Source organism: Myxine glutinosa, chromosome 2 (genome assembly GCF_964187855.1).
Source record: "Myxine glutinosa chromosome 2, kmMyxGlut1.1, whole genome shotgun sequence".
In the NCBI taxonomy this organism is placed as follows: domain Eukaryota; kingdom Metazoa; phylum Chordata; class Myxini; order Myxiniformes; family Myxinidae; genus Myxine; species Myxine glutinosa.
In genome coordinates this window covers 216289906-216315668 of record NC_136262.1, presented here as the reverse complement: position 1 = coordinate 216315668, position 25763 = coordinate 216289906, and the positions used below count along the sequence as shown (strand labels likewise).

The following is a 25763-nucleotide window of genomic DNA, read 5'->3' as shown; positions in this document are numbered from 1 at the left end:
CGTGCAGACAGATTGGTGCCTTGTCATTCTCTATCATCGTTGGAAGAGTCGTGTCTCTTTTGTTATATTGACCTTTTGCCTCTCCCATGCCCCATCATGTTGCACACATTTATCCGGTTACCATCTGCTTTTTACAATGCATGGATCAGTTTCATGCTCACTTTCACTCTTTCATCTCCAACATCCCTCTCGAGGGCTCTTCTATGAAACAATCCCCCCACATTTGTTTTCCACATCTTTCATGACACCAAGTCATTGCCCTCATATCGTCTTCCCATACACACCGATGATCTTTTGTGTTGTTTTTTTTTTTTTTTGGATACAGAATCGAGGCTCGTGTATGAGCTAACACATTGAACATGAAAACATGCACAGACACATAAAACATGCAATGAAGGGAGCGGGAGACAAGAGGGGGAGAGAGGGGGAAGCACACAAGTACAACAGTAGAGAACAAGGACGTCGGTAGATCTGTGGAAGGGGGAGGGCTGGGAGGAGGGAGGGGTACATGGTATAAAGCAAATGAACACCACGAGGAATTTCACTACTAGGAATTTCAGGAAAGAAGTTGGGGATTGAAAGAGGCGGATTTGGGGTGTTTTAACGGGGGTGGAAAAGATCAAGGTTTTGGATGGGGGAAGACAACAGATGGTGGTGAACAGCTGTTTTAAAGACCTGGAGGGAGGAGAGGGATTGGAGGGAGTGTGTTATTGCTAAATTACCTTCTTCCTCTATATACCTGCAGCTTTATCTATTCTGATATTGTTTGTTGTCTGTCCTTTTCTGCTTTGCCGCCTACACCCTGTTGTTAGTTTGTCAACCTTCCATCTACTGTTTAACTCTTCCTTGAACTTAGTCCTCTAAAAACACTAGCAAACACACACCAAACACGAGAACGGCACTCCGCCAGTGGAGTGCATAGCTCCGCCAGTCTGAACAGTTTACCCTTTGGATCGCAATGAAAGGCCGGATCGGACCTGCTCCAAAACCTAATCGGCTTGTTCTTGTCACCTAACCACCTCATTCACCAAGTTTTGTCATAAATCATCCACAACTTCTTGAAATATCATGCTATATATTGTTTTTGGTCCCATCGCTCAATGGTGAAGAATCACTAAAAAATTATTTGATCCGAATCTTCACCAAAATGTAATCATTTCATCCTTGTTACATACTCAACCTCTCCACCAAATTTCGTTCGAATCCATGCACAACTTTTTTTGAGATATCCCATTCACAAAGAAACAGGACAGACAGACAAAGAGACAGAGGGGGTGAAAAGATAACCTCCGTCTACCTTCGGTGCCGGAGGAAATAATATTCAAACCCTCAATAAGAAAGAATACATTTTCACGTAATATTTATAATTATATTGTACAAGAATTCTTTTTCTGAAAAGCTCATTTTCATTGAATACTTTCTTAAATAGAGAAAACATGAAGATAACATCATAAGATCAAGCCTTAGGCTTCCAAGTTCAAGACATCTACAAGCAATGCAACTGATATTACAATTTTCCTCATTGCTATTTACAACATTTTCTAGGACAAGGAAAATAAAATAAACAATAAACTTTTCATTACAGAACTGTTAACGATGAGAAGAGTCCTCTGGGTTTTGCAAACCAATTTTTACAAAATAATCCACTGTGCAATCGTGGAACGCTTTTCTTTTGCAGGCATTTCTACCCGTTCGTCCTGAGGACAAGTCTGCAGATCCTGCAGGTAGTTCAGCAAGTTTATAAGGTGTGAAATGTCTCTCCAAGGCATACCGCTATGGCTGATAGAGGTAGGAGTGATGAAAAGGTAAGGGAGAAAGCTTTCAAGAAAACCTATTATAGACCAACATAATCCATCCTGTAGATTGTACAATAATGTTGCCAACTGTACACAGAGAAAAAGAAAATAGAAAACGAAACAAAAACCTTTTAGAATAATGACAATTTTTTTGGAGAAAGTGGAGAATTTTGTTCCTGAACTACAAACTCGTACAACTGTGGAAATTTTTAAATAGAAAAGAGAATATTCCTTCCATTAAGAGTTAAAGGAGCACCTGCTCACCCCTATTAATTTTGTTGCCAATCAAACGTAACAAAAAAACGATAACTAAGAAAGTTGCACCAGCTCTGATACACCAGAAGCAAACATTGGGTTAAACCAACCCTTAAAATCAAGTTGGCAGGATAATATGGTCAGTGGGCAGGTGCTTTTCCAACCGGGGGATATAAAGAAAAAAGTGAATGGCTATGATCTCGAGATGTTTGACGAGCAAATTTATGCCGGACCACAGCGTGATTGGCCAAGGCCTGGCGGGTCTGCCCCACAAAAGAACACCTGGAGCATGGAAAGGACAGTGGGCGAGAGACAAGGGGAAACAAGGCATTTCGAGCAGATGGACTAGATGGTGCTGAAACGTGGGAAGTGCAACTCTGATGAGCTTTAGTAACAATTGTACTGTGGGAATTTGTGTTTGAGAAAATCAGAGGCTGGGTTTTCAATGAAACCGGAACACAGCGATTTGGTGAATAAGGTAACTGGTTTTGATGTGGTAACGGAGGATCTTGTTTCTGCGCGGGACAAGGACCTTGGAGCTGTGTGGGCCGAAGATCTTGGAAATGTGTGGGCCGAGGACCTTGGAGCTGCACTGGCTGTGGACCTTGGAGCTGCGCTGGCTGTGGACCTTTGAGCTGCGCTGACTGTGGATCTTGGAGCTGCGCTGACTGTGGACCTTGGAGCTGCGCTGACTGTGGATCTTGGAGCTGCACTGACTGTAGACCTTGGAGCTGCGCTGGCTGTGGACCTTGGAGCTGTGCTGGCTGAGGATCTTGGAGCTGCAGGGGTCGAGGAACTTGCAGATGCGCAGACCGAGGGCGTTTCAGATGTGGGGACCGAGACTTGACAATTTGAGAAGCAGAAAGGTTTAAAGGAGCTGAAGGCCCTGCATTTAGAAAATGAGAAGAAGCATCTAAAATATTTGAATACATTTTTTCCTCTTTGTCAAGTAACTCTTCAAAAAGTGGGCTGCAAGCATGAGTTACAAAGTCTGAATCAGAAGTGTAAAGAAAGAAGCAAGAATGACAGAAGCGGTGGCGGAGAGATGATGCAGTAATATTTGGTGGGGAAGGTGTGTTAGGCTTAAATGTCCTTGTTTTCTTTCTTTGTGGGTTTGATTGTTTTGTTTTCTTTGTGGGTTTGATACACAAGATTTGTTCTTTACCAGCTGTTTCATGTGGAACAAACACTCTTTTTGAATGCTGTTCTGTTTTTTGAGCCCAACAAATCTCTTTAATAACTTTGCTGTCTGTCTTTTGCACTTCCTTCTTCAATAGTTTTAATGGCAATCCATTCGCTTGAGAATCATTTCCTTCTCCATTTGCATTACATTGAGTTACTCTTTTCCTTTTCGTTCTTTCTTTCAGTTGTTTCAGCTTCAGGCTTGCACCATCATTCTTATTTCCATGGGTTTTATCATGTCCACTCTGCTTTCCTCGTTTTTTCTGTTCAACATTTTGATTTTTCTGTTTTGCAATACATTGATTTTGTTTGAGTCCAACTTTTTCAGATTGCATCCTGATTTTATTTCCATGCAGCTCTTTCTTCCCTTCTATTCTTTTCTTTTTTATCTCCACATCAGAAACAATTTGTTCTGCTCTTCTTTTACTTTTCTTTTTTATCTCCACATCAGAAACAATTTGTTCTGCTCTTCTTCTTTTGCTTTTCTTTTTTATCTTCACATCAGAAACAATTTGTTCTGCTCTTCTTCTTTTACTTTTCTTTTTTATCTCCACATTAGAAACAATTTGTTCTGCTCTTCTTCTTTTACTTTTCTTTTTTATCTCCACATTAGAAACAATTTGTTCTGCTCTTCTTCTTTTACTTTTCTTTTCAGCTACAATACTTTTCTGTTGGTTCTTTCTTTCAGTGTTCACCCTTTTTGTAAATGTAACTTTTTGACGAAGACTAGCCTTCACCTCCTTCCGATGGAAAACATAACCCGCCTTATTCTGATGGGAAGCAACTCCAGCATTCTTCTGATGGGACTCGGCGCCCGCCGTCCTCCGACGGGACTTGGCGACTTCCTTCCTCTGGCGGGACTCGGCGACCGCCTTCCTCCGGCGGGACTCGGTGACCGCCTTCCTCCGACGGGACTCGGCGACCGCCTTCCTCCGACGGGATTCGGCGACCGCCTTCCTCCGACGGGATTCGGCGACCGCCTTCCTCCGACGGGATTCGGCGACCGCCTTCCTCCGACGGGATTCGGCGACCGCCTTCCTCCGACGGGATTCGGCGACCGCCTTCCTCCGACGGGATTCGGTGACCGCCTTCCTCCGACGGGATTCGGCGACCGCCTTCCTCCGACGGGACGCCGTGAGCGCCTTCCTCCGACGGGACTCCGTGAGCGCCTTCCTCCGATGGGACTCCGTGAGCGCCTTCCTCCGACGGGACTCCGTGAGCGCCTTCCTCCGACAGGACTCGGCGACCACAGTCATCCGACGGGACTCGGCGACCACAGTCGTCCGACGGGACTCGGCGACCGCTGTCTTCTGACGGGTCTCGATGCCCGCCGTCCTCTGACGGGTCTCAACGCCCGCCGTCTTCCAACGGGACTCGGCGACTGCTATCCTCCGAAGGGTCTTGACGCCCGTTGTCCTCCGACGGGTCTCGGCGCCCACCGTTCTCCTATGATTCTCGGTGCCCGCCGTCCTCCTATGATTCTCGGCGCCCACCGTCTTCCTACAATTCTCTGCGCCTGCCATCCTTCTATGGGTCTCTGCACACGCTGTCCTCTGACGGGTCTCGGCCTCCCCTGTCCTCCTACGATTTTCGGCAACCGCCGTCCTCCTACAGGTCTCAACACCTGCCGTTCTCCAACGATTCTCGGCACCCGCCGTCCTCCTATGATTCTCGGCACCCGCCGTCCTCCTTCGGGTCTCGACATCCGCCATCCTCCTATGGGTCTCGACACCTGCCGTCCTCCTACGGGTCTCGGCGCCCGTCGTCCTCCTATGGGTCTCGGCGCCCGTCGTCCTCTGATGGGGCTCGGCGCTCGCCGACTTCTGACGGGACTCAGCACATGCAGTCTTCTGGCGGGACTCGGCACACGCAGTCTTCTGGTGGGACTCGGCGCATGCTGTGCTTCTACAGGACTCAATTTTCGTCCTCCGAAGTGACGCCGTGCCTACTGTCTCTCTACGGGATATAATGCCTGCCTCTCTCTGGTCAGATGCTGCCTGTACCTCCCTCTGCCTGGACATCGCCCGCGTCTCCCTGCCACCAGATGCCGCCAGTGCCACTCTCCAGCCATATTCTGCCCACACATCCTTTATATAGGATGGAATCCGCAACGCTCTCCTGCAAGACACCACATGCCCCTCATTCTGGCTGGATGCCGCACACATCCCACTCCGGCAGGGATTCTGTCTGGAAGCTGCATGCACCTCCCTCCATGCAGATGACGCACATGCTTTAATCACTCTCTCACCATTTCCGGTTTCCGTTTCTTTCCCAAAAACTCCAACTACGGTCCCTCTTCGGATACTTACTGATGTTTTAACTGTCTGACTAGCTTTAGGTCCTATCCTTCTCCAACTAGCATTAGCTCCTCTATCCCGCACACTAGCTACAATTTGAGTCTCTCTTTGACCATCTTCAGATCCAGTGCTTTGATCACCCCTTTTCTTACAAGCCAGTGCCTTAGCTCTTATGGAATATCGGCTTGCTCCCCTTTTATGTTGTTCTTTACCTCTTGTAAAACCAAATTTCCTGGATTCTTTCTTTTGCTTTGGAGATTTGTCTACTTTTGCATTGCTAACATTAAAATACTCTTTTCTTTTTCTCTTTTTTCTTAATCTAAAAAATGTCTGAAACTCTCTCACTACCTGTGACTCCATCCTCATACTGACCTTGTTTTTTCTTGCAACTGACCTTGTTTCTGGCCTCTTTCCTCCATCTATTAACTCCAAATTTTCTCCATCTATTAACTCCAAATAATTTCCAACTTCTTCAAAGTGTGCCACATCTTCTTCCGCAAACCAGTGCCTTGTATTATCTGCAACTTCTTTAACTAGATTTTCTAACTGATTATGATTAGCAAATCCTTGGCCTTCTTCCACCACAGCGTGAGCCCCCTCCTCCACTGGCACATCAGGCCCCTTTTCTGCTGGTGCATCAGACCCCCCCTTTGCCAGCGCACCACGCCCCTCTTCCGCAGGTGCACCAGGCCCCTCTTCTGCAGGCGCATCAGGCCCCTCTTCCGCAGGTGCACCAAGACCATCTTCCGCAGGCGCACCAGGCCCCGCTTCCACAGGCGCACCAGGCCCCTCTTCCGCCGGCGCACCGGGCCCCTTTTCCAGCAGTGCATCAGGCCCCTCCTCCACTGGCGCATCAGGCGCCTTCTTCACCAGCGCACCAGCCCCCTCTTCAGCCAGCGCAGCAGCCCCCTCTTCAGCCAGCGCAACAGCCCCCTCTTCCGCAGATGCACCAGGTTCTTCTTGCACTCGCACAAATGGCCCCTTCTCCGGTGGCGCACCAGGCTCTTCTTCCACCGGTGCCCGAAGACCCTCGCCCGCCAATGACCGAGGCCCGTCTTCTGCAGGCACACTAGACCCCTCTTCTGCAGGTGTACTTGGTCCCTTTTTCACCAGAACGCACTCTTCTTCACAGATATTTGTCTCAACATTGATCATGGTTTTATAACCTTTTGCTGGTACCCTTGGCCCTACCGCTGTTGAATTACAGATATCCACATCAATCAGGATCCCCTCATCTACTTTCAATGAGAAGTGAGACCCTTTTTTTGCTAAGACCAGAGAAATGTCTTCGAGAAGGACAGAAGAGCACATAACCATCAAGGGACTAGAACCGTCTGTCGCAGGGATCAAATAATCTTCTGCTCGGAGATGATTTCTAAGACCTTCTTTTGGTGGAACTTGAGAACATTCCACCGCTATTGCCAAAAGCCCTTTCTCTGCCATAGCCTGGGTCTCCACATGTGCCGGCATCTTAGAATGTACAAGAGAGCCTTCCTTTACTGAGACTGGGGATTTCTCACCCATAAGGGCACCAGAATGCAGTTCCTCCAGGACTCGAGTTCCTCTTTCTTCAGAGACTGGAGTATCATCTTCTGTTGTAAAGTAGGGATTCACAGCTGTCAAGGCCTTTGACCCTTCCTTTGGTAGGATGCTCGAGCCTACCTTCTCTGCTGGGGCACAAGCCACTTCCTCTTCTGCTAGGACAGGAGCCCCTACCATCAGGGATATTCCCCCCAGCGTTGGAACCTGAGAAACTTCCTTTGGAGGGACAAGAGCCACTTTCTCAGGAGGAGTGCAAGCTACATCCTGAGGAGGGACACTAATCACTTCCTCTTCTACCAGAACAGGCATGCTGGAATCAATCAAGGTCCTGGAACCTTCTCTCACTAGAACATGAGTCCCTCTTTCTTCGGATACCAGTGACCCTTTTGTTGGGAAGCATGTCTCTACATACAAGGCCCTAGACCCTACCTCAGGAAGGATCTGAGGAACTTCTTTCTCTGATGGAACTGGGATATTTGCATCCATCAGGGTCTCAGAACATTCTTTTGTCAAGTCTCGAGTCTCTTTTTCTTCTATCGAGGTATTTGGCTTGTTCTTTGCTTTAAGGTGAGAATGCTCCTCCACTACGACTGGAGAAGACTCCTCAGCTGCAATGCAAAAACGTTCTTCCTCCGCAACACAAGAATGTTCTTGCAATGGAACGAGCATCTTTACATTCTCTAGGGTCCCAGAACCTTCTTTCACTCGGACTCGAGTCCTTCTTTCTTTTGACACCAAACAAGCATCTTCTGCTGGGACGTGCATCTCCGCATTCATCAAGTTGCAAGACACTTCCTCCCCTGTAAACTGAGAGTTAGCCTCTGCCACAAACCGGGTCTCTGCCGATGCCCGATGCTCCATATCTATCAGGGTCCTAGAACCCACATATGGTAGGACACGCGCCTTCAAATTTGTCAAGGTGCTCGAATCTTCTTCAAACAGGGTCTGACAATGCTTTTCTGTCGGGACCAGAGATCCTTTTTTTGCCATGGCAGGGATATCCACAGCCACCAGAGTCTTAGATCCCTCTATTGCGTGGTATGTGGTCTCCAATTTAGATGGACAAACCATCATTTCTGCTGCCATGCTTATCCCTTCTTCTTCCACAGTGCGGATCCCTTCCACCACACCCACTGTGCGGAGCACTTCCCCCTCCTTGGCTACCTGGAGCCCTTCCTCATCTTCCAACATGCAAAGTGCTTCTTCCATCTCCTCTTCCAGAGAGAGCCTTTCCTCCTCATCCTCCCCAACCACACATAGCCCTCCTTCCCCCTCTACCACACATAGCCCTTCTTCTTCCTCCACCACACAGAGCCCTTCCTTCTCCTTCATTGCCCTGAGGCTTCCCTGCCCCTCCTTCACTATTCTGGGCCCATCCTTCTCCTCCTCTGCCTCCCTTTGTATTTGCTCCTCCTCTACTGGCCTAAGTATTTCCTCCTGCTTCTCCTCCACCATTCTAGGCATTTCGTCCTCCACCACAGTGAACCTTTCGTCCTCCTCTGCCACTTTCAGTCTTTCGTCCTCCTCTGCCACTTTCAGCCTTTCGTCCTCCTCTGCCACTTTCAGCCTTTCGTCCTCCTCTGCCACTTTCGGCCTTTCCTCCTCCTCTGCCACCACTTTCGGCATTTCGTCCTCCTCTGCCACTTTCGGCCTTTCGTCCTCCTCTGCCACTTTCGGCCTTTCCTCCTCCTCTGCCACTTTCGGCCTTTCCTCCTCCTCTGCCACTTTCGGCCTTTCCTCCTCCTCTGCCACTTTCGGCCTTTCGTCCTCCTCTGCCACTTTCGGCCTTTCGTCCTCCTCTGCCACTTTCGGCCTTTCGTCCTCCTCTGCCACTTTTGGCCTTTCGTCCTCCTCTGCCACTTTCGGCCTTTCCTCCTCCTCTGCCACTTTTGGCCTTTCCTCCTCCTCTGCCACTTTCGGCCTTTCCTCCTCTGCCACTTTTGGCCTTTCCTCCTCCTCTGCCAGTTTAGGCCTTTCCTCCTCCTCCTCTGCCACTTTAGGCCTTTCCTCCTCCTCTGCCACTTTAGGCCTTTCCTCCTCCTCTGCCACTTTAGGCCTTTCCTCCTCCTTTGCCACTTTAGGCCTTTCCTCCTCCTCCTCTGCCACTTTAGGCCTTTCCTCCTCCTCCTCTGCCACTTTAGGCCTTTCCTCCTCCTCTGCCACCACTTTCGGCCTTTCCTTCTCCTTTGCCACCACTTTCGGCCTTTCCTCCTCCTCTGCCACTTTCGGCCTTTCCTCCTCCTCTGCCACTTTCGGCCTTTCCTCCTCCTCTGCCACTTTAGGCCTTTCCTCAGCCTCTGCCACTTTTGGCCTTTCCTCCTCCTCTGCCACTTTCGGCCTTTCGTCCTCCTCTGCCACTTTCGGCCTTTCGTCCTCCTCTGCCACTTTCGGCCTTTCGTCCTCCTCTGCCACTTTGGGCCTTTCCTCCTCCTCTGCCACTTTTGGCCTTTCGTCCTCCTCTGCCACCACTTTCAGCCTTTCGTCCTCCTCTGCCACCACTTTCAGCCTTTCGTCCTCCTCTGCCACCACTTTCAGCCTTTCCTCCTCCTCTGCCACCACTTTCAGCCTTTCCTCCTCCTCTGCCACCACTTTCAGCCTTTCCTCCTCCTCTGCCACCACTTTCAGCCATTCCTCCTCCTCTGCCACTTTCAGCCTTTCCCCCTCCTCTGCCACTTTCAGCCTTTCCCCCTCCTCTGCCACTTTCAGCCTTTCCTCCTCCTGTGCCACTTTAAGCCTTTCCTCCTCCTCTGCCACTTTCAGCCTTTCCTCCTCCTCTGCCACTTTCAGCCTTTCTTCCTCCTCTGCCACTTTCAGCCTTTCCTCCTCTGCCTCAGCCACCTTGAGTCTTTCCTCCTGTGTTTCTGCCGCCCTGAGCCTATTCTCCTCCTCTCCTTCCTCCACTGACCAGCACTCTTCCTCCATCAACCAGTACTCTTCTCCTGCTAACCGGTGCCATTTCTCTTCCTCCACCTCTTGGACAACATCCGCTTCCTCTTCTGCCAAGAGCCTTTCCTGTGACCCTTTTTTACATTTTATGGCCTTGCTTTTAGATATATGATGGACCTTATTTTTCCAAATCACGTCATCCATAATCTTACTTTTCTCCATATCCTGAGTTGACTTTTCCCTAATCTTAGCATTGACTGTGCTTTGTTTTCTGTAATTATTTTGCTTTTGATCCACTGCCTTAATTTGATTTTTCCAGACTGTTCTTTCTTGCTTTGGCTTAGACTCTTTCACTTGCATGACATTTTTAGTTGAGTTATTTTCATTACCCTCTTTGTTTTGCTCAAATATATCCTCTTGCACCAACACTGTAGTACATTTCTCCTGCCAAATTTCTCTTTCCTTCAGAGAAATATCATCATTATTACTTTGAATGTTTTCTTTCACTTTTGTTTTCTTAACAAATCCCTTACAATCCACAATGCTATTCCGACCGTTACCGTTTACTTTATACTGACTTTCTCCACTCACGTCAAGGCACAAATGGAGTCCTTCTATCCTTTTATTCTCCTGTTTAGCAGATGTCTTTCCATAAGTTTTCAGTAATTCTCTGCCCACCTCCCCAACCGTTTTAATTTCTCCGTGTGAGCATGTCCCCACCTGAGCATTTTTTCCTTCCTCTGTCTGTTTATATCCAGGTTTCCCCACATCTGCAGCCACAGGCCCTGTACCATGCAAGGTGCCAGGCCCCTCACCTTTTGCCACTTCAACTACTACTCTCTCTTCCACTTTGTCTTGTTCTCTCTGATGGTACAAGAAACTTTCGCCATCATGCCCATTCAACAATTTATTATTTTGCCACTCTCCCAACTTTTCTCTCTGGAACTCTCCTAACCTCTCTCTCCCCAACTCTCCGGACCTGTCTCTCCCCAATTCTCCGAACCTCTCTCTCTTCAACTGTCCCAACTTCTCTCTCCTCAATTCTCCTAATTTCTCTCTCAACTCTCCCAACTTTCTCAACTTCTCTCTCCCCAATTCTCCCAACTTCTCTCTCCCCAATTCTCCCAACTTCTTTCTCCCCAATTTCTCTCTCCCCAACTCTTCTCTCCCCAACTCTTCTCTCCCCAACTCTCCCAACTCCTCTCTCCCCAAGGTTTCTCTTCCCAACTCTCCCAACTTTTCTCTCCCCAACTCTCCCAACTTTTCTCTCCCCAACTCTACCAACTTTTCTCTCCCCAACTCTCCCAACTTTTCTCTCCCCAACTCTCCCAACTTTTCTCTCCCCAACTCTCCCAACTTTTCTCTCCCCAACTCTCCCAACTTTTCTCTCCCCAACTCTCCCAACTTTTCTCTCCCCAACTCTCCCAACTTTTCTCTCCCCAACTCTCCCAACTTTTCTCTCCCCAACTCTCCCAACTTTTCTCTCCCCAACTCTCCCAACTTTTCTCTCCCCAACTCTCCCAACTTTTCTCTCCCCAACTCTCCCAACTTTTCTCTCCCCAACTCTCCCAACTTTTCTCTCCCCAACTCTCCCAACTTTTCTCTCCCCAACTCTCCCAACTTTTCTCTCCCCAACTCTCCCAACTTTTCTCTCCCCAACTCTCCCAACTTTTCTCTCCTCAACTCTCCCAACTTTTCTCTCCCCAACTCTCCCAACTTTTCTCTCCCCAACTCTCCCAACTTTTCTCTCCCCAACTCTCCCAACTTTTCTCTCCCCAACTCTCCCAACTTTTCTCTCCCCAACTCTCCCAACTTTTCTCTCCCCAACTCTCCCAACTTTTCTCTCCCCAACTCTCCCAACTTTTCTCTCCCCAACTCTCCCAACTTTTCTCTCCCCAACTCTCCCAACTTTTCTCTCCCCAACTCTCCCAACTTTTCTCTCCCCAACTCTCCCAACTTTTCTCTCCCCAACTCTCCCAACTTTTCTCTCCCCAACTCTCCCAACTTTTCTCTCCCAAACTCTCCCAACTTTTCTCTCCCCAACTCTCCAAACTTTTCTCTCCCCAACTCTCCCCTCTCCAACTTTTCTCGAGCCAACTCTCCTAACTTTTCTCCTCCCAACTCTTCCAACTCCTCTCTGCAAAACTCCCCCAATTCCTCTCTCTGAAACTCCCCCAATTCCTCTCTCCGAAACTCCCCCAATCCCTCTCTCCGAAACTCCCCCAATTCCTCTCTCCGAAACTCCCCCAATTCCTCTCTCCGAAACTCCTCCAATTCCTCTCTCCGAAACTCCCCCAACCCCTCTCTCCGAAACTCCCCCAACTCCTCTCTCCGAAACTCCCCCAACTCCTCTCTCCGAAACTCCCCCAACTCCACTCTCCGAAACTCTTCCAACTTTTCTCTCCCACACTCTCCAAACTTCTCTCTCGTGAACTCTACAAACTTCTCTCCTTTCAATTGGATTTTATCACTCTTCCATTCACCTGAACTGTTGCATTGAATCCTTGATAATAATGGTGCTCCAAGAATCCTCCTGCCTCTAGTATTAAATGCGGTAATCAGTCTAACTCCTGGGCTCCTTCCTTCCCGGTTACTTGTAACCCCTCTACTTCTTCCTGAACCACACTGCACTGCAGCCAGTAATCCCACCATGTGGTTCACTCTAACACCTCGACCTCTTCTGACTCCACGGTTCCGTCCACCTCTCTTCCGAGATCCACAGCACGATCCAAGTGCTAGAGCAGCTCCTTGTCTATTCCCAGTTTGTTGAACACCTCTAGAACCTCGTCCTCTCCTGGATTTTTGGCTTGTTCCTCGAGACTGATGAATGAGACTTCTCCAAGAAATATAATCTTCTGCAGGACTCCGACGTCGACCTTGCTTTCTGCTGTCTCTGCAGCTCTCTTGTCCCTTCTCAAACTTTGCTTCGACTTCCAAAGTTAAATCTTCCCCCCTTTTTTGAACATCTCCATCTTTTTGTCTTTCTTTCCATAGTGGCCCATCATCAATGATGAATTTCCATGGTTCATTGTTCCTCTCAATGAAACTTTCTAGTTCCCATTCTCGATTTATTTCACTGTAATGCTGTCGATGTAATTCTCTTTTTTCACATACATCTTCATTTTTTCTTGCTCTGTTTGCTCTGTCCATGCCTCTTCCACCCTCTTTCATAGTCACAAATGTTCCACCATTTCTCTTAGCAATATCTAGTTCGCTGTCAAACTTTGGAGCAATGGAGCTTTCTGTGTCTACTTCTCCTATCTGGTAAATACTTTCCCTCATTTCTATTGTGAATTCTGTTTCTGATGTCCTAGCTTCTCTTTCAAGTTCTCTGTTCAAAATCTCCCATCCCCAAAATTCTGGATCAAATGTCCAACTAGATTTCAGCTCAAGGGACATCTCACAATGTAGAGCAGGTGACAATAATGAATCCAATGTGCAATCTGGTGGATGTAACCCAGATTCTAAAACTGTACCTTGCAATAAAGACCTGGATTCGAATGCTTGAACTAGCAAATGATTCAAAGAATCAAACCTATAATCCTGTTCTACAGCCCATGCTCGTTTTAAAGTGAGGTAAGTTGAAGGACAAGGGCAGGCTAAAAAAGCAGCCAAAAGCGCAACCTTCTGTAGGTCCCTATCCCCAGTGGGAGTGAGGTGGGCAACAGTGAGGCAAAGTGTAGCACGGAGAGTACTGGATGCCACAGAACGTGACTCAGGTGGTTGAGCAAGGGCACTAGAAGGCAACTGAAATGCTCCAGAAATTTCATGGTGGTTTTTGTGTTGTGAAACTATGGGTAGATGGATGTCGGGGTCATCAGCAACAGACCGCACGTTTTCAGTACAGCACTGTAAAGTCTCAACATGAGGCTGTGAAGTTGCAGCATGGAATTGTGGAGCCTCTGCAACAAGGCATGGAGGCTCAGTACAAGACCATGATATTTCAGCAACAAGATGTGGGGGCTCAACATTGTAAAATGATGGCTCAATAACGAGGTGAGGAGGTTCAGCGATAAGGTCTGGTGGCTCATCACGAAGTTGATCTGACTCAGTAATGACGAGTGGGGGCTCTGCGATGAGAACTGGAGGCTCAGAGTTGTGCTCTGGGGACTCAGTTCTTTGCTCTAACTGTTCAGTGCTATGCTGCAAGGGCTGTGTTTCTTGAACATTAAATGATTGGGACTGAAACCCTGCTGTAGGAAATAGAGTGTTTGATGCCAAAGCTTGTGCAATGACACCAAGGAAGGAGTTTGAAGATACAGGGAAGTTCCTGTTACAGAGAGCTGGGAGTTGCAGTGGTGCAGTGTGACGAAGTCCCAATAAACACAATTCCATGCAGAGAGAAAGCTCCAGAGATCCAAACTAGAGGAAAAAAACAGGAAAAAAGAAGAAAATATTTAGAACGAGGGAAACAATTACATGTTATTATCAAATGACATAAATTTACGTGAGGGGGAAAAAAACTAGTCAATGTTTTTTTTTTTGTTTTTTTTCAACAAATAGAATGGCACTCTTCAATGTCGCGATGTTGACCAATATGCCTGGGCCAACATTATTACATCATTATACATACTTGTACCGAGTTTGATTTAAATCCCCACAGATGTTCTCAAGTATCACATTTTTATCTCACATGACCTCTGAGATTTGACCTTTGATGCCAAAATCTAATCAGTTCATCTTTGCATCATCATATACGGTATACTTATATCAAGTTTGGTCAAAACCCCATCACTGGTTCACAGGTTAGTGCAGTAACAGAATTTTTACCAAACAGGACCTCTGACCTTTGACCTTTTGACCCCATAATGTAGTCCGTTTATCATTACATCATTATACATAAAAAACCACCGTTTAGAGGCCATTTTTCCCCGCAAGCGGGGGTTGGCCTTTTTCGGGAACCGTGGTTGTTGTTGTTTTTTGGTCCCCTTTTTGAAGCAATGTTTTACGGCCGGATGCCCTTCCTGACGCCAACCCTTTTTGCCGCCTTTAACGACAAACAGGGAATTACCAGTGAACTGGTACTCAATTTGCCGACCTCGGAAGGATGACAGGCTGAGTCAACCCCCCTGGCGTTAATTCAGCGATCGACCGAGATTCGAACCCAGGATCCTAGGATCCTAAGCCGGCACCCTAGCTGCTAGCCCAACACCAGGGATTATACATACTTATACATTATACATACATCATTATACATACTTGTACCAAATTTGATTTAGTTCCCTTCAGCCGTTCTCAAGTTATGGCGGTAACGAAAACCTATCACAGCTGGACGCACGGACAGACAACTTGAAAATGAAAAGATAATTCCTCCGGCGACTTTGTCAGTGGAGGTATAATAACACTGCATCATCATAATCTATGACTTACAAATTACAGAACTAGCAAACTCTAGTGGGAATTCTTTGCAGAATACAACAGTTTGAATGCTAATAGCATATTGGGGCACATGCCAAACCCAAGATGTGCATACAACTTGAGAACAAAACTTTAAAAACATTGTTATTTATCCAAGTAAATTATGAAGCCAAATAAACGCTTGGAATGGTTTATTGGCTATCCTTAAGAATATAAGTAATACTCATGCAGTTATACAATATCGAATGTGTGAGTGAATGTTTGACATCGGTTTGTCTATCATAAACACGAGATTCTTAATCGACCAGTCTTCAGCCCAGTCCGATGAAAGTACAGAATGGGGGCAGGAAACAAGAGAAATAAGTTGGGAGAGTGGGGAAGAAAGGACAAAGGTTAAAGAAAGGGAGGAAATTTAATAGAATATGTGTCATGAGAAACTGTGTATTCATAGGGAGAAGAGGATTGGATCTTACCTGTTGATGAATGGCAGAGGTGAGGGCAAGTAGGAGAACTGGAGGAATCGATGACAGAGGGAGGAGTTGAATAGAATTTGCCAAGTGGCCTTTGCATTGAAATGAAACCCAAAGTCTGCACACAGCACTGGGAAATAAGAGGTGGGGTGAGAGGAGGTGGAAGAGTGGAAGAGGGAAGGTGATGACATACAGAGTAAAATATAGGTCGAAATACATAAATTACGGAACTTTTGCAGTGTGACAAGCAGCACAGTGGAAGGGTGTTAGACTGAGTAAAATTCCGGCAATAGGAAAGTGACTCGTTCAGAGTGAATGACTTGTAACCAGTGCTAGCGAGTGTAGAATGAAGAACTGGTCTTGGTGGTGAAGGCTAATGCCAATCTGCATCAACGGACAGGTAGACCGATGGATGAAATCAACAGGACGTTGACTGAGGTATGCTAACCACTGTGGGAAGCAAGGAGGAGCTAACGTTTTTGAGCATTAACCCTTAATCGGAGCAAAAGAGAGAGAGAAGGGATAAGGGGGAGAGGGTTGATATAGGGGTGGAGTGAGAGATGGTTGGGTCAGAGTGGGGTCAGGGTTCAGGGGGGGATGTGGGGTTAGTCTGATTGGTTTTAATCTAGCAACGGTCTTTTGCAGAGAATCAACAATCCTTTTCATGACTCGCACCACGCTCACCTGCATACACAGTAGGTCTCACCTGCACCTCTCACTCACCCACACCACACACCCTGTTCGTTACCATGTGAGCCATCCGGCTCATGTATGGGTGAGGACGGGGTCGACACCACACCTCACCTACTTCACTCTTGTCTATCACGCTTTCTTATCTCGTTTCCCTGGAATGACCGAGGCACCTGTGTTATAGAACCTGTGACTAAGTGACTGACTAGGACTAGGCTTCTGTGCTAGGGGCAAGACCTTTTTCTGTGATACTGCTTGTAACTACGTGATTTTGTTGATCTTTAGAAACCGTTTCCCAAACTGCCCGATCGTCTTCTTCCATTGGTTAGAACAATGTGTAAATAGTGACTGGGAGTTCAGCCCTGCAGTTTCGTTATGGTCAGCCATTAGCCAACGTTCCACTTATGATATCACTCGGCCGTTGTGATCGATAGCTGTGTAGAGAGTTGGGAAGTACAGTCCTTAGCTGGGGTGATTAATTTTGGCCGGGAAGGTAGAGCGGGATTTGGACGGTGGGCCCCACCTAAATTAAGCGTCCCAGACGGCGTCTATGCTTGCTTAGTAACCCGTGCAGCGGAGATACTCGTGTGTGTGCGTGAACGAGAGAAATCAAGGGAAGGAAGGAGAGAGATGTTTCGCTCAGTATGTTTTCAATATACCATAAAAACACAATGTCAGTTTGTGTGTTTGTACAGATGTCTGTCCCCCGTCATAGGGGTAAGCTGGAGTTTTACCACGAATGCCAATTTTTTTTTTACCACGAATGTGTGTCCGCTACGGTCTATTTTTAAGGATAAAACAAACTCGAATTTTTTTTTTCCATAAAAGAGTAATTATGTCTCTTCTATTGGAAATGTATACAGTGGCTTGCAAACTGAGCCTCAAGGGCGGTGTACAGAAGCGTTTTTTTAAAATAATAATAATAAACACAAGGCGCAGGGAGGTGAAATTTGTTGCACGTGATGAGCAATGCATGCAGAGTAAAACGAGTGTTCATTTACATCCGTATGATGTCTAATAAATAAAGAAGATATACGCACACCTCACACAAGGCTGAGGCTTCAGACTTTGGCACGCTCACGAGGCTGCACCGTCAAATAAACTGTTCCAACCCATCATATTTGACGGGCTTTTTACTAGTAGTGGTATAAATGTCCAAAATGAATGAACAAACCTCACATGATTCAAAAATCAGTTTTTTTTTTAGTGCAGCACCATTGACCCCAAAATCGAATCAGTTCATCTTTGCGTCATAATACACCTTTATACCAAGTTTGCCAAAAAAAAAAAAAACCCTTCAGCGATTCACAAGTCATCGTGGTAACAAAATCATCACACACGGATGGACGGACAAACCAAAATAATCATGCCTCCATCATTGGCACATCTTGGTAGGTATGAAAACATTTTCCAACCCTTGTGTTAATACAATGCCATCATAACTTACAATGCAATGTCGAAATGGCCCGTGTCCAGCAGTAGATTTGTGACCGAGCAGAAAAGCTGTTTAATTCCAGCGCGCAGCCCCTCCCCCCAATTCTCAGATACAGTGGCGAAAATATCTCGTTCTCCAATTGCTTTGACCTGAAATGGCAAAAGAAAAGGGAAATCACACGAAGAGCAACGAAGGACTTGTGACAGAGAGGTTTTTAAATAAATGGTGGTATGAGAGGGGGAGATGATAAGGGGAAAAGGATGGTGCATGAGAATAAATGTGGGGGTGCTTGGTAATGGATGAGTGAAACAGGGGAGGTATCTTTAACATCCCCCAACTAATGCCGGCAGACGGGACGCTCAGTTTAACTAACGTTCATCCGAGTGGCGGCACACACATTGATGAATCACTCTGCCTGTTAAACACCGGCATGACAGTTTATAGCTGCGCCGAGTTACAAACCCAGGATAGACAGCTTAGAGGCGAGTTGGCATACCTCTTGGCCATCCTGCCATCCCCGCCAATTACAAAACAGCAACATTTATTTTTCCTGATATTTATGTCTATCATTTATTCATAAATTGCTTTACAGTTTGATGGTGGAGTTCTAACCTGATCAGGAAGTTTTCCTCCATTTCTCTCAGAAGCGCAAAGGATGTAAAACTTCAGAAACGTGGAAGGAGAAATATCCCAAAGGAAGTCCCGTGCTCTTCCCAACACTTCATCATCTTTCTTTGGACTTGCTCTTCCTGAATCCATTCCACAAAGTCTTTCTGATCCAACACCACTCACACCTTCACATGTGTTTTCCTCCTTGCACATCATCACCCCTTGTCCACTCAATCTTGATAGCCCTTCTCCGTCGATGCATTTTGCCTCATCACTGCTGATTCTCCCTAGCCCTCGAGTAGCCATCTTCCCTGGACTTTCTCTGTTCATTCTCTCTCCATGACTCCATTTCCTGTGCATGCCCGCTCTCTTCAAGCGATGGTAGCAGAAGAGAGAGAGGCTGGCAGAGGAGGCTTGACGCTTTGAAAGGAAGAGGTGAACAACCCGTATCAGAAGAAAAGCTGGAGGTTCAGGAGGAAGGATGGCTGAGGAGAAAGGGAAGGAAACAGATGGTCTCATGTAGTCGCAAAGAAAGGTAAATTGAGAGAAATAATACATACAGCTCACAAGATTGATTTTTATTTTATTTTTTACTTGCCTGACTGATTATATATCAGAGAGGCATTGGAAAAAGAAAAGAAACATGGCCACACATATACACCATTTCATATTTGTCCTTCATCAATGTTTTCAATATTCGGGAATTTTAGTAATGATCAACAAAATAAAATGGAAATTGGGTTTTCTTGCTATTCGATTATTTATATTAAATTTTTCCGAATAAGTTATTTCGGTATACAAGTAAAATAATATTTGTGTAGTGCAGTGTAAAGGCATAATTTCTCATTAGGTGACACTGGACCCAACAAAATTTTGGCCAACAACACGACCAACTAAACATCTCCCATTTGTTTAAACACATTCGTGTAGCCATCAGAGCAAAGTAATCTTTCAAAGCTTCATCCATAGACGACTCTCGCTGTATCTCTCTCCAAAAGGACCATCTGGCAAATTCCTCCCCTCCCATTCCTCTACTTTCATAACAATTCTCTCGAGGATGTCCAGTCATTCAAACACCTGGGTCACACTATCATCCATGATCTTTTTGGACAAACCACATTTCAACGTTGACCTCCAAAGCCAGACTGGGCATCCTCCGTCGTACAAAATCCTTCCTTGGCACACCTGAACTCCTATTCACCTACAAGGCCTTCATCCGCAGCTTGATGAAGTACAGCTCTACCCTCTGAGCTGGCTCCCCTGCCTCACATCTTGCTCAGCTCGACGTCGTGGAAACCAAGGCCTTCAAGATTATTGGAATCTCCCGTGATGAAGCTGCGTCTATGGGTCTATTACTTTGACATCGCAGACAGGTCGGTGGTCTCTCTATCTTGTATCGCCTCCTTTCTGGTCTTGCATACACAGCTCTTTCCATGCTTTGTCCCCGTCAAGTTTCTGCAGGGCACACACGGTCCACGATGAACCTCCTTCTGGTAAAACTACTTAAATCCAAGTTTTTCCCCCATCCAAAACCTTGATCTGTTCTACCCCCGCTAATTTCACCCCAAATCCTCTTTTTTGAAATACCAACTTCTTTCCTGGAAGTCCTTGGTGTCCTGGTGTTTATACTTCTCCCACCCCCCCCCCCCCCCTTCCCACACTGCCTCCCCCCAAGCCCTCTCCCTCCCACACATTCCCGATGTCCCTCACAAATGTTGTGTTTCTGTGCTTCCCCTTCTCTCCCCATCTTGTCTACCGCTCCCCTTTTTATATACTTTGTTTGTTTGTCTGTTTGATTTGTTTGTGTGATAAATGTTAGCTTTCACGAGCCTCGATTATGTATACAAAAAAAATAATCCATGATAACTGCTCACCTTCACTCATCCATTCCTCTTTTTTCCTGCCTATGGAACCAACTTCCACATCCTCTTCAATCTCATCCTTGTCTCCAGGTCTTCAGGACAGCTGTTCCCCACCACCTCAGATCATCCCCAATCCAAAACCATGATCTTTTCTACCTTCATTAACCTCCACCCCCAATCCCTTCTTCCAAATTTACAGTTTCCATCCTGAGAGTTTGCTTCTGTATCCATCTTGTCCACCATACGCATCCTATCCTGCTCCTCATTCCTCCCCACACCCATTGTTTGTCCAAGTGTGCCTCTATCTTGGCTTCCAACTCTGCTGTTGGTGTTTCCCCCCAATCCCCCCCCCCCCCCCCCTCTCTCAACGGTTCATTTTGCCCTGATATGTTCAGTGTACTAATACCAACTCTTTCACAAGCCTCAACAATGTGTAAAAAAAATTCCCCCAAGACCACATAATAAAGCCCATTGACTGGGTCAATGATGACTCGAGAGACAACATGTGAGGGAGCAAGAGAGCGAGAGAGAGAGGGAGAGTAGAGGCTGCAAAAGAAATAAGGACTTTGCATCAGCTGTGATGACAGAGTCTATGACTTTCATAATTGTAAGAATGCTAACCAGCCTGCAGTTTAGAGGACCTGGTTTTGCACACATTTGTGTATTAAAGTAGTTTTGGCGGTCTTACAAGCAGATGAAAGTTGGCCTAGGATCAGTGCTGAAAGAGAAGGAATAACAACAGAGTAAGATGTTGGTGCTCCTATGGCTGGCGGCGAGTGCCCCGGAAGCATTGACGGAAAGAGAGTGGCAACTATATGTGTGGGAAAAATTGCATGCTTGGTCAGGGTTGCCCAGATGGCAGAGCACTGACCAATGGTACACCAGAGGACCTGGGTTTGATTCCTGGTCTGGGCATGTAATTACCTCCACCACGAAAGGTGAATGGAGGTTATGTTTTCACCCCTGTCTGTCTTATCTGTTTGTGAACAAGATATCTCAAAAGGTTGTGGATGGATTCGGACGAAATTTGGCAGAGAGGTCGTGTATGTGACAAAGATGAAATGATTAGATTTTTGTGAAGATCCAGATTCGGATCCGGCTAGTAGAAAATTTTAAGTGATTCTTCACCATTGGGAGATAGGGCCAAAAACGATATACGTAAGGATATCTCAAAGGGTTATGGACGGATTTGGATGAAACTTGGTGGATAGGTTTGGTGTGTGACAAGGATGAATCGATTCGATTTTGTTGAAGATCTGAATGTGGATTCGGATACGAGGGTTAATTTTTAGATATATTAAAATTATTAGCAGGATATTAAAAAAAGTTATCGACGAGTTTTGACTAAACTTGGTGGACGAGTTTGTTAGGTGACAAGAACAAGCCGATTGGATTTTGGTTCAGGTCCGAATCCAGATCCGGCCTATCAGTGGGATACAGAACAAACTGTTCAGCCTGGCAGAGGTATGCGCCCTATTGAGTGCCATTGTAGTATACAATGTCTTTGGCTTTCTCTTCTGCCTTGATGTCAATCTGTGAACCTTAATGCCCTCTGTTAATTATCTCATCTTTAGCTGATATGTCTGTATACCAAAAAAAGAAAAAGAAATAGAGCAAAGTATATCTTACAAATTTCAGCATATTATTTTAAAGCCTCCCATTCAGGACAGGAGAACAGGTATCAATACCTGTCATCAGATATGTTTCAATTTTCCTCTGAATTTCATGATGTTGAGTTTTATAAATAGATTATAGATGAGGACATATTTTCTTAATGTACACCCTATTTCTAAATGTTGATGGTCCCGCGCCGAGAGAGGTCCGCACTCCGCAAAGAATATGTCCATCAATGGATTCTGCGCCGAGAGAGGCTTACTCTTGGCAATCACTTTGCTATTGCAGATATATACAGTCGTGGCCAAAAATATTAGAACCCTTGAACTTTTTTCAAATAACTCACAATTTCCTCGAAAAATAAGTTGAAATTGACAAAAGTATTTTGTCTCCACAATTCTTTATTTCACTGTTAATATTACAAAACCTTTGTTTTTGATTCAGAACTTGATATATCCTTTTGAATCAGGAAACAAAACTAAATGGCATTGACAAAATTATTGACACCATAGACTTAATATTTGGTAGCACAGGCTTTGGACAAAATAACTGCAGTCAATCACTTACGATAGCCATGAATGAGCTTCCTACACCTCTCTACTGGCAGTTTGTCCCACTCTTCTTGTGCAAACTGCTCCAGTTCTCCCAGATTTGAAGGGTGCCTTCTCCCTACTGCTGTTTTCAGATCTCCCCACAGGTGTTCAATGGGATTTAGATCTGGAGTCATTACTGGCCCCTTCAGAACAGTCCAGCGTTTTGTCTTCAACCATTCCTGGGTGCTTTTTGAAATGTGTTTGGGGTCATTGTCCTGCTGCAAGACCCATGACATTTGACGGAGACCCAGCTTTCTGACACTGGGTTGAACATTGTGCTCCAAAATGTCTTGGTAATCTCCTGATTTCATGATGCCATGCACACATTCAAGGCACCCAGTGCCAGAGAAAGCACAGCAACCCCAAAACATCACTGAACCTCCTCTATGTTTGACTGTAGGGAAGGTGTTCTTTTCTTTGAAGGCTTCATTTTGTTTTCTGTAAACATAGAGATGATGTGCTTTACCAAAAAGCTCTAATTTAGTTTCATCTGTCCACAGGACATTCTTCCAGAAGGATTTTGGCTTGTTCAGGTGTGTTTTGGAAAACTCCAGTCGGGCTTTTTCAGTAGTGGGGTCGTCCTGGGTCTTCTACCATAGAACCCTCTTTCATTGTGTTGGTGACAGATGGTGCGAGTTGAAACTATCGTACCTTGTGTCAGAAGGTCAGCTTGAATCGGTTTGGCAGTTGATTGAGGTGCTTTCTCCACCATTTGAACAATCCTTCGCTGCAATCTTCAATCAAGTTTTCTCTTGCGGCCCCATCCAGGGAGGTTGGCTACAGTGCCATGGACCTTAAACTTCCTGATAACATTGCATACGGTGAACACAGGAACATTAAGGTCTCTGGTGATGAACTTCTAGCCTTGAGATTGTCCATGCTTGGCTACAATCTTGTGTCTGACCTCCTCAGATAATTATCTGGCTTTCTTTCTTTTCACCATGCTCATTATGGTACACACAGTGACACAAAACAGCAGAATGACTCCTTTTCTCTATTCAAACTGGTTGAATGAGTGATTTTTTTTTTATTGCAGGCACCTGCAACTCACAAGTGAGTTCAATTCCAAGGTGAAGGAAAATCACCTGCTTGAAATCTAATTATTTCTAACAACTTCTAAAACGTGCCAATAATATTGTCCGGGCCATTTTAGGATTCCTGTGTGGAATAAGCAAAGATTGAGCAATTTTTTTCAGCTTTTTTTTTTGTTCCACTGTAAACCAAAGAAATACATATGTGGATACCAAAAGATTGTTTAATTTCAACAATTTTCTATAAGAAATGGTGCATTGTTTGAAAAAAGTGCAAGGGTGCCAATATTTTTGGCCACGACTTACATGTATATATATATATCTGCATTGAAAATTGTTTTCGCAAGGTTTGGGGATTACCTATTTCCCATCCACCCACCCCATCCCCCCAAAAGTATACAATTCAATTTTCAAAATGTATTGATATTGGATGTGGTATGGAAACTGAGAATGTTTACTACCTTTTTCTAATGTCATTTCCTTTAGGAGAAGCTGAAAAGTATGGTGTTTCCAGCCACCCATCTCTTGAGCAACCATGGCAAGAGGTGCCAAAGATGTGTCATCCATGCTGGCAAGATGATCATGGCAATACTGCAGAAAATGAAGTCGATTAAAAAATAAATGAAGGCTGACAGATAAATAAGTAAACATTTGTATCGAAGAAGAAATGAGAGCAATTCAGAAAATGTCATGTTCAGACTACGCTGGATAGCTGCAGGCACCACACACCAAGAAAGGTTGATCTACCGACAAGGCTCAGGTCTTACCCGTCCGAGTCATACCAAAGACTTTAAAAATATTACGTACTGCTTCTTTGCTTGATGATCATCATTTAAAAATGTAATGCCACGGACAAACAATTATAGGTTGGCAACAATTACAAATGCAACAAATTTTATCCCTGCGCATCGTAAGAGGTGACTAAGGGTTGGCGTCAGGAAGGGCATCCGGCCATAAAAACATTGCCTCAAACAGGGAACCATGATTGTCATGGGGCCCGCAAGGCTAACCTCCGCTCTAGCGGGGGAAATGGCCTTAAAACGATCATTCATTCATTCATTCATTCAACAATTACAAAGACTTGATGGGCTTAATAGCTTCCTCTGGCATTGAAGTTCCTTGAAAGGGAACTCAAATTAATTAACTTTCAGCAGTCAAAATCATGGCGTCAGATTTTTGGGATGCCAAGATAATCCTGCTGATTGAGTATATGCCTCTCAAAACTGCAATCAAAGGGGAAGGCAGCCTCAGGCAAAAATTGCAGCAGGCCAAAAAGAACAAACCCCAAGGGATGTTGACCAAAGGTGTGCCCGTCCTTCACAACAAGCAGGTATGCAGGACCCACATTGTACAGAATGCCATTTGTAACTGTAACTTTGAGAAACTGGAACATCCCCTACACAGCCAGGACGCGTCCTTGAGTATTACCTGTTTCGACATTTGAATTCCCACCTGCATGCCTTCCAAATCGTCGATGACGAACTGATTAAAACAACTGTGATGTGACTGAAGGAGCGTAACCCCTACCCCATTTTCCCTTCCAATGTACTGGCATGAATGTGAACTTATGCAAATAAATGTGATCATTGTACACAGCCCCCTTTGGGTGGTGGTTTATGGTAATGCCCTGTGGAGACAGCTCTCCTCCCTTGAGGATATATTAATCCCCGGGGAACATCGTCTGCATAGTCCTTGTTGCAGATCACTCGGTGACCGAAATGTCAGACCCGATCCTTGTCAGTAGACAAGGTGTTCTGTCGGTGGTGCCTGAGACCAAGCTGCATATCCTGAATAATAAAATTAAAAAATGCATTCCAAAGGTTCCGTCACCCCATTTGTATCTGCTTAACTAAAAGGTCAACATGATCACAATATTTTATACCGTCTCATTATTTATTGACCAGTTTGGTAAATATTAAGTTTATCACACTATTTGTTTGGTTTCAGGAATCAAAATAACTAGCCGAAACCCGTGGAACATCCACGGAAGGGAGGATGTGGTGTATGGATAGAGTGCACCATTATGGATGGCATAGGGGATTTGCTTGTCCGAGTAAGAGTTAGGAAGAAAGATGAGAATGAAGAGTGCGTATATGAACAACGATCGCCGACACCGGCACAAATGCATGCTCTGGATTGTCCA

At 45.7% G+C, this 25763-nt stretch overlaps 2 protein-coding genes across 2 annotated transcripts in view; both read right to left on the bottom strand.

Annotated features, from left to right (window-relative positions):
* Window positions 1-1343: 1343 nt before the first annotated feature.
* LOC137420846 (uncharacterized) lies at window positions 1344-11378 on the bottom strand. The gene has a single exon (XM_068106284.2). It carries the CDS (start codon window positions 10316-10318, stop codon window positions 2192-2194), a length of 8127 nt encoding a protein of 2708 aa, XP_067962385.2. The 5' UTR covers window positions 10319-11378; the 3' UTR covers window positions 1344-2191.
* LOC137422164 (uncharacterized) overlaps window positions 10792-25763 on the bottom strand; it is a 32375-nt gene continuing 17403 nt past the window's right edge. Inside the window, exons 4-9 of the mRNA XM_078772697.1 lie at window positions 24082-24211; window positions 18524-19005; window positions 17924-18060; window positions 15790-15916; window positions 11955-14320; window positions 10792-10822 (exon numbers count right to left, since the gene is read on the bottom strand). Coding sequence (XP_078628823.1) covers window positions 10792-10822; window positions 11955-14320; window positions 15790-15916; window positions 17924-18060; window positions 18524-19005; window positions 24082-24211 — 3273 coding nt within the window. The remainder of the gene's footprint in view (window positions 10823-11954; window positions 14321-15789; window positions 15917-17923; window positions 18061-18523; window positions 19006-24081; window positions 24212-25763) is intronic.

What these genes read in the sequence shown, in the direction of transcription:
- LOC137420846 (XM_068106284.2), bottom strand. Translation starts at nt 10,318, where the DNA reads ATGCAAGTGAAAGAGTCTAAGCCAAAGCAAGAAAGAACAGTCTGGAAA.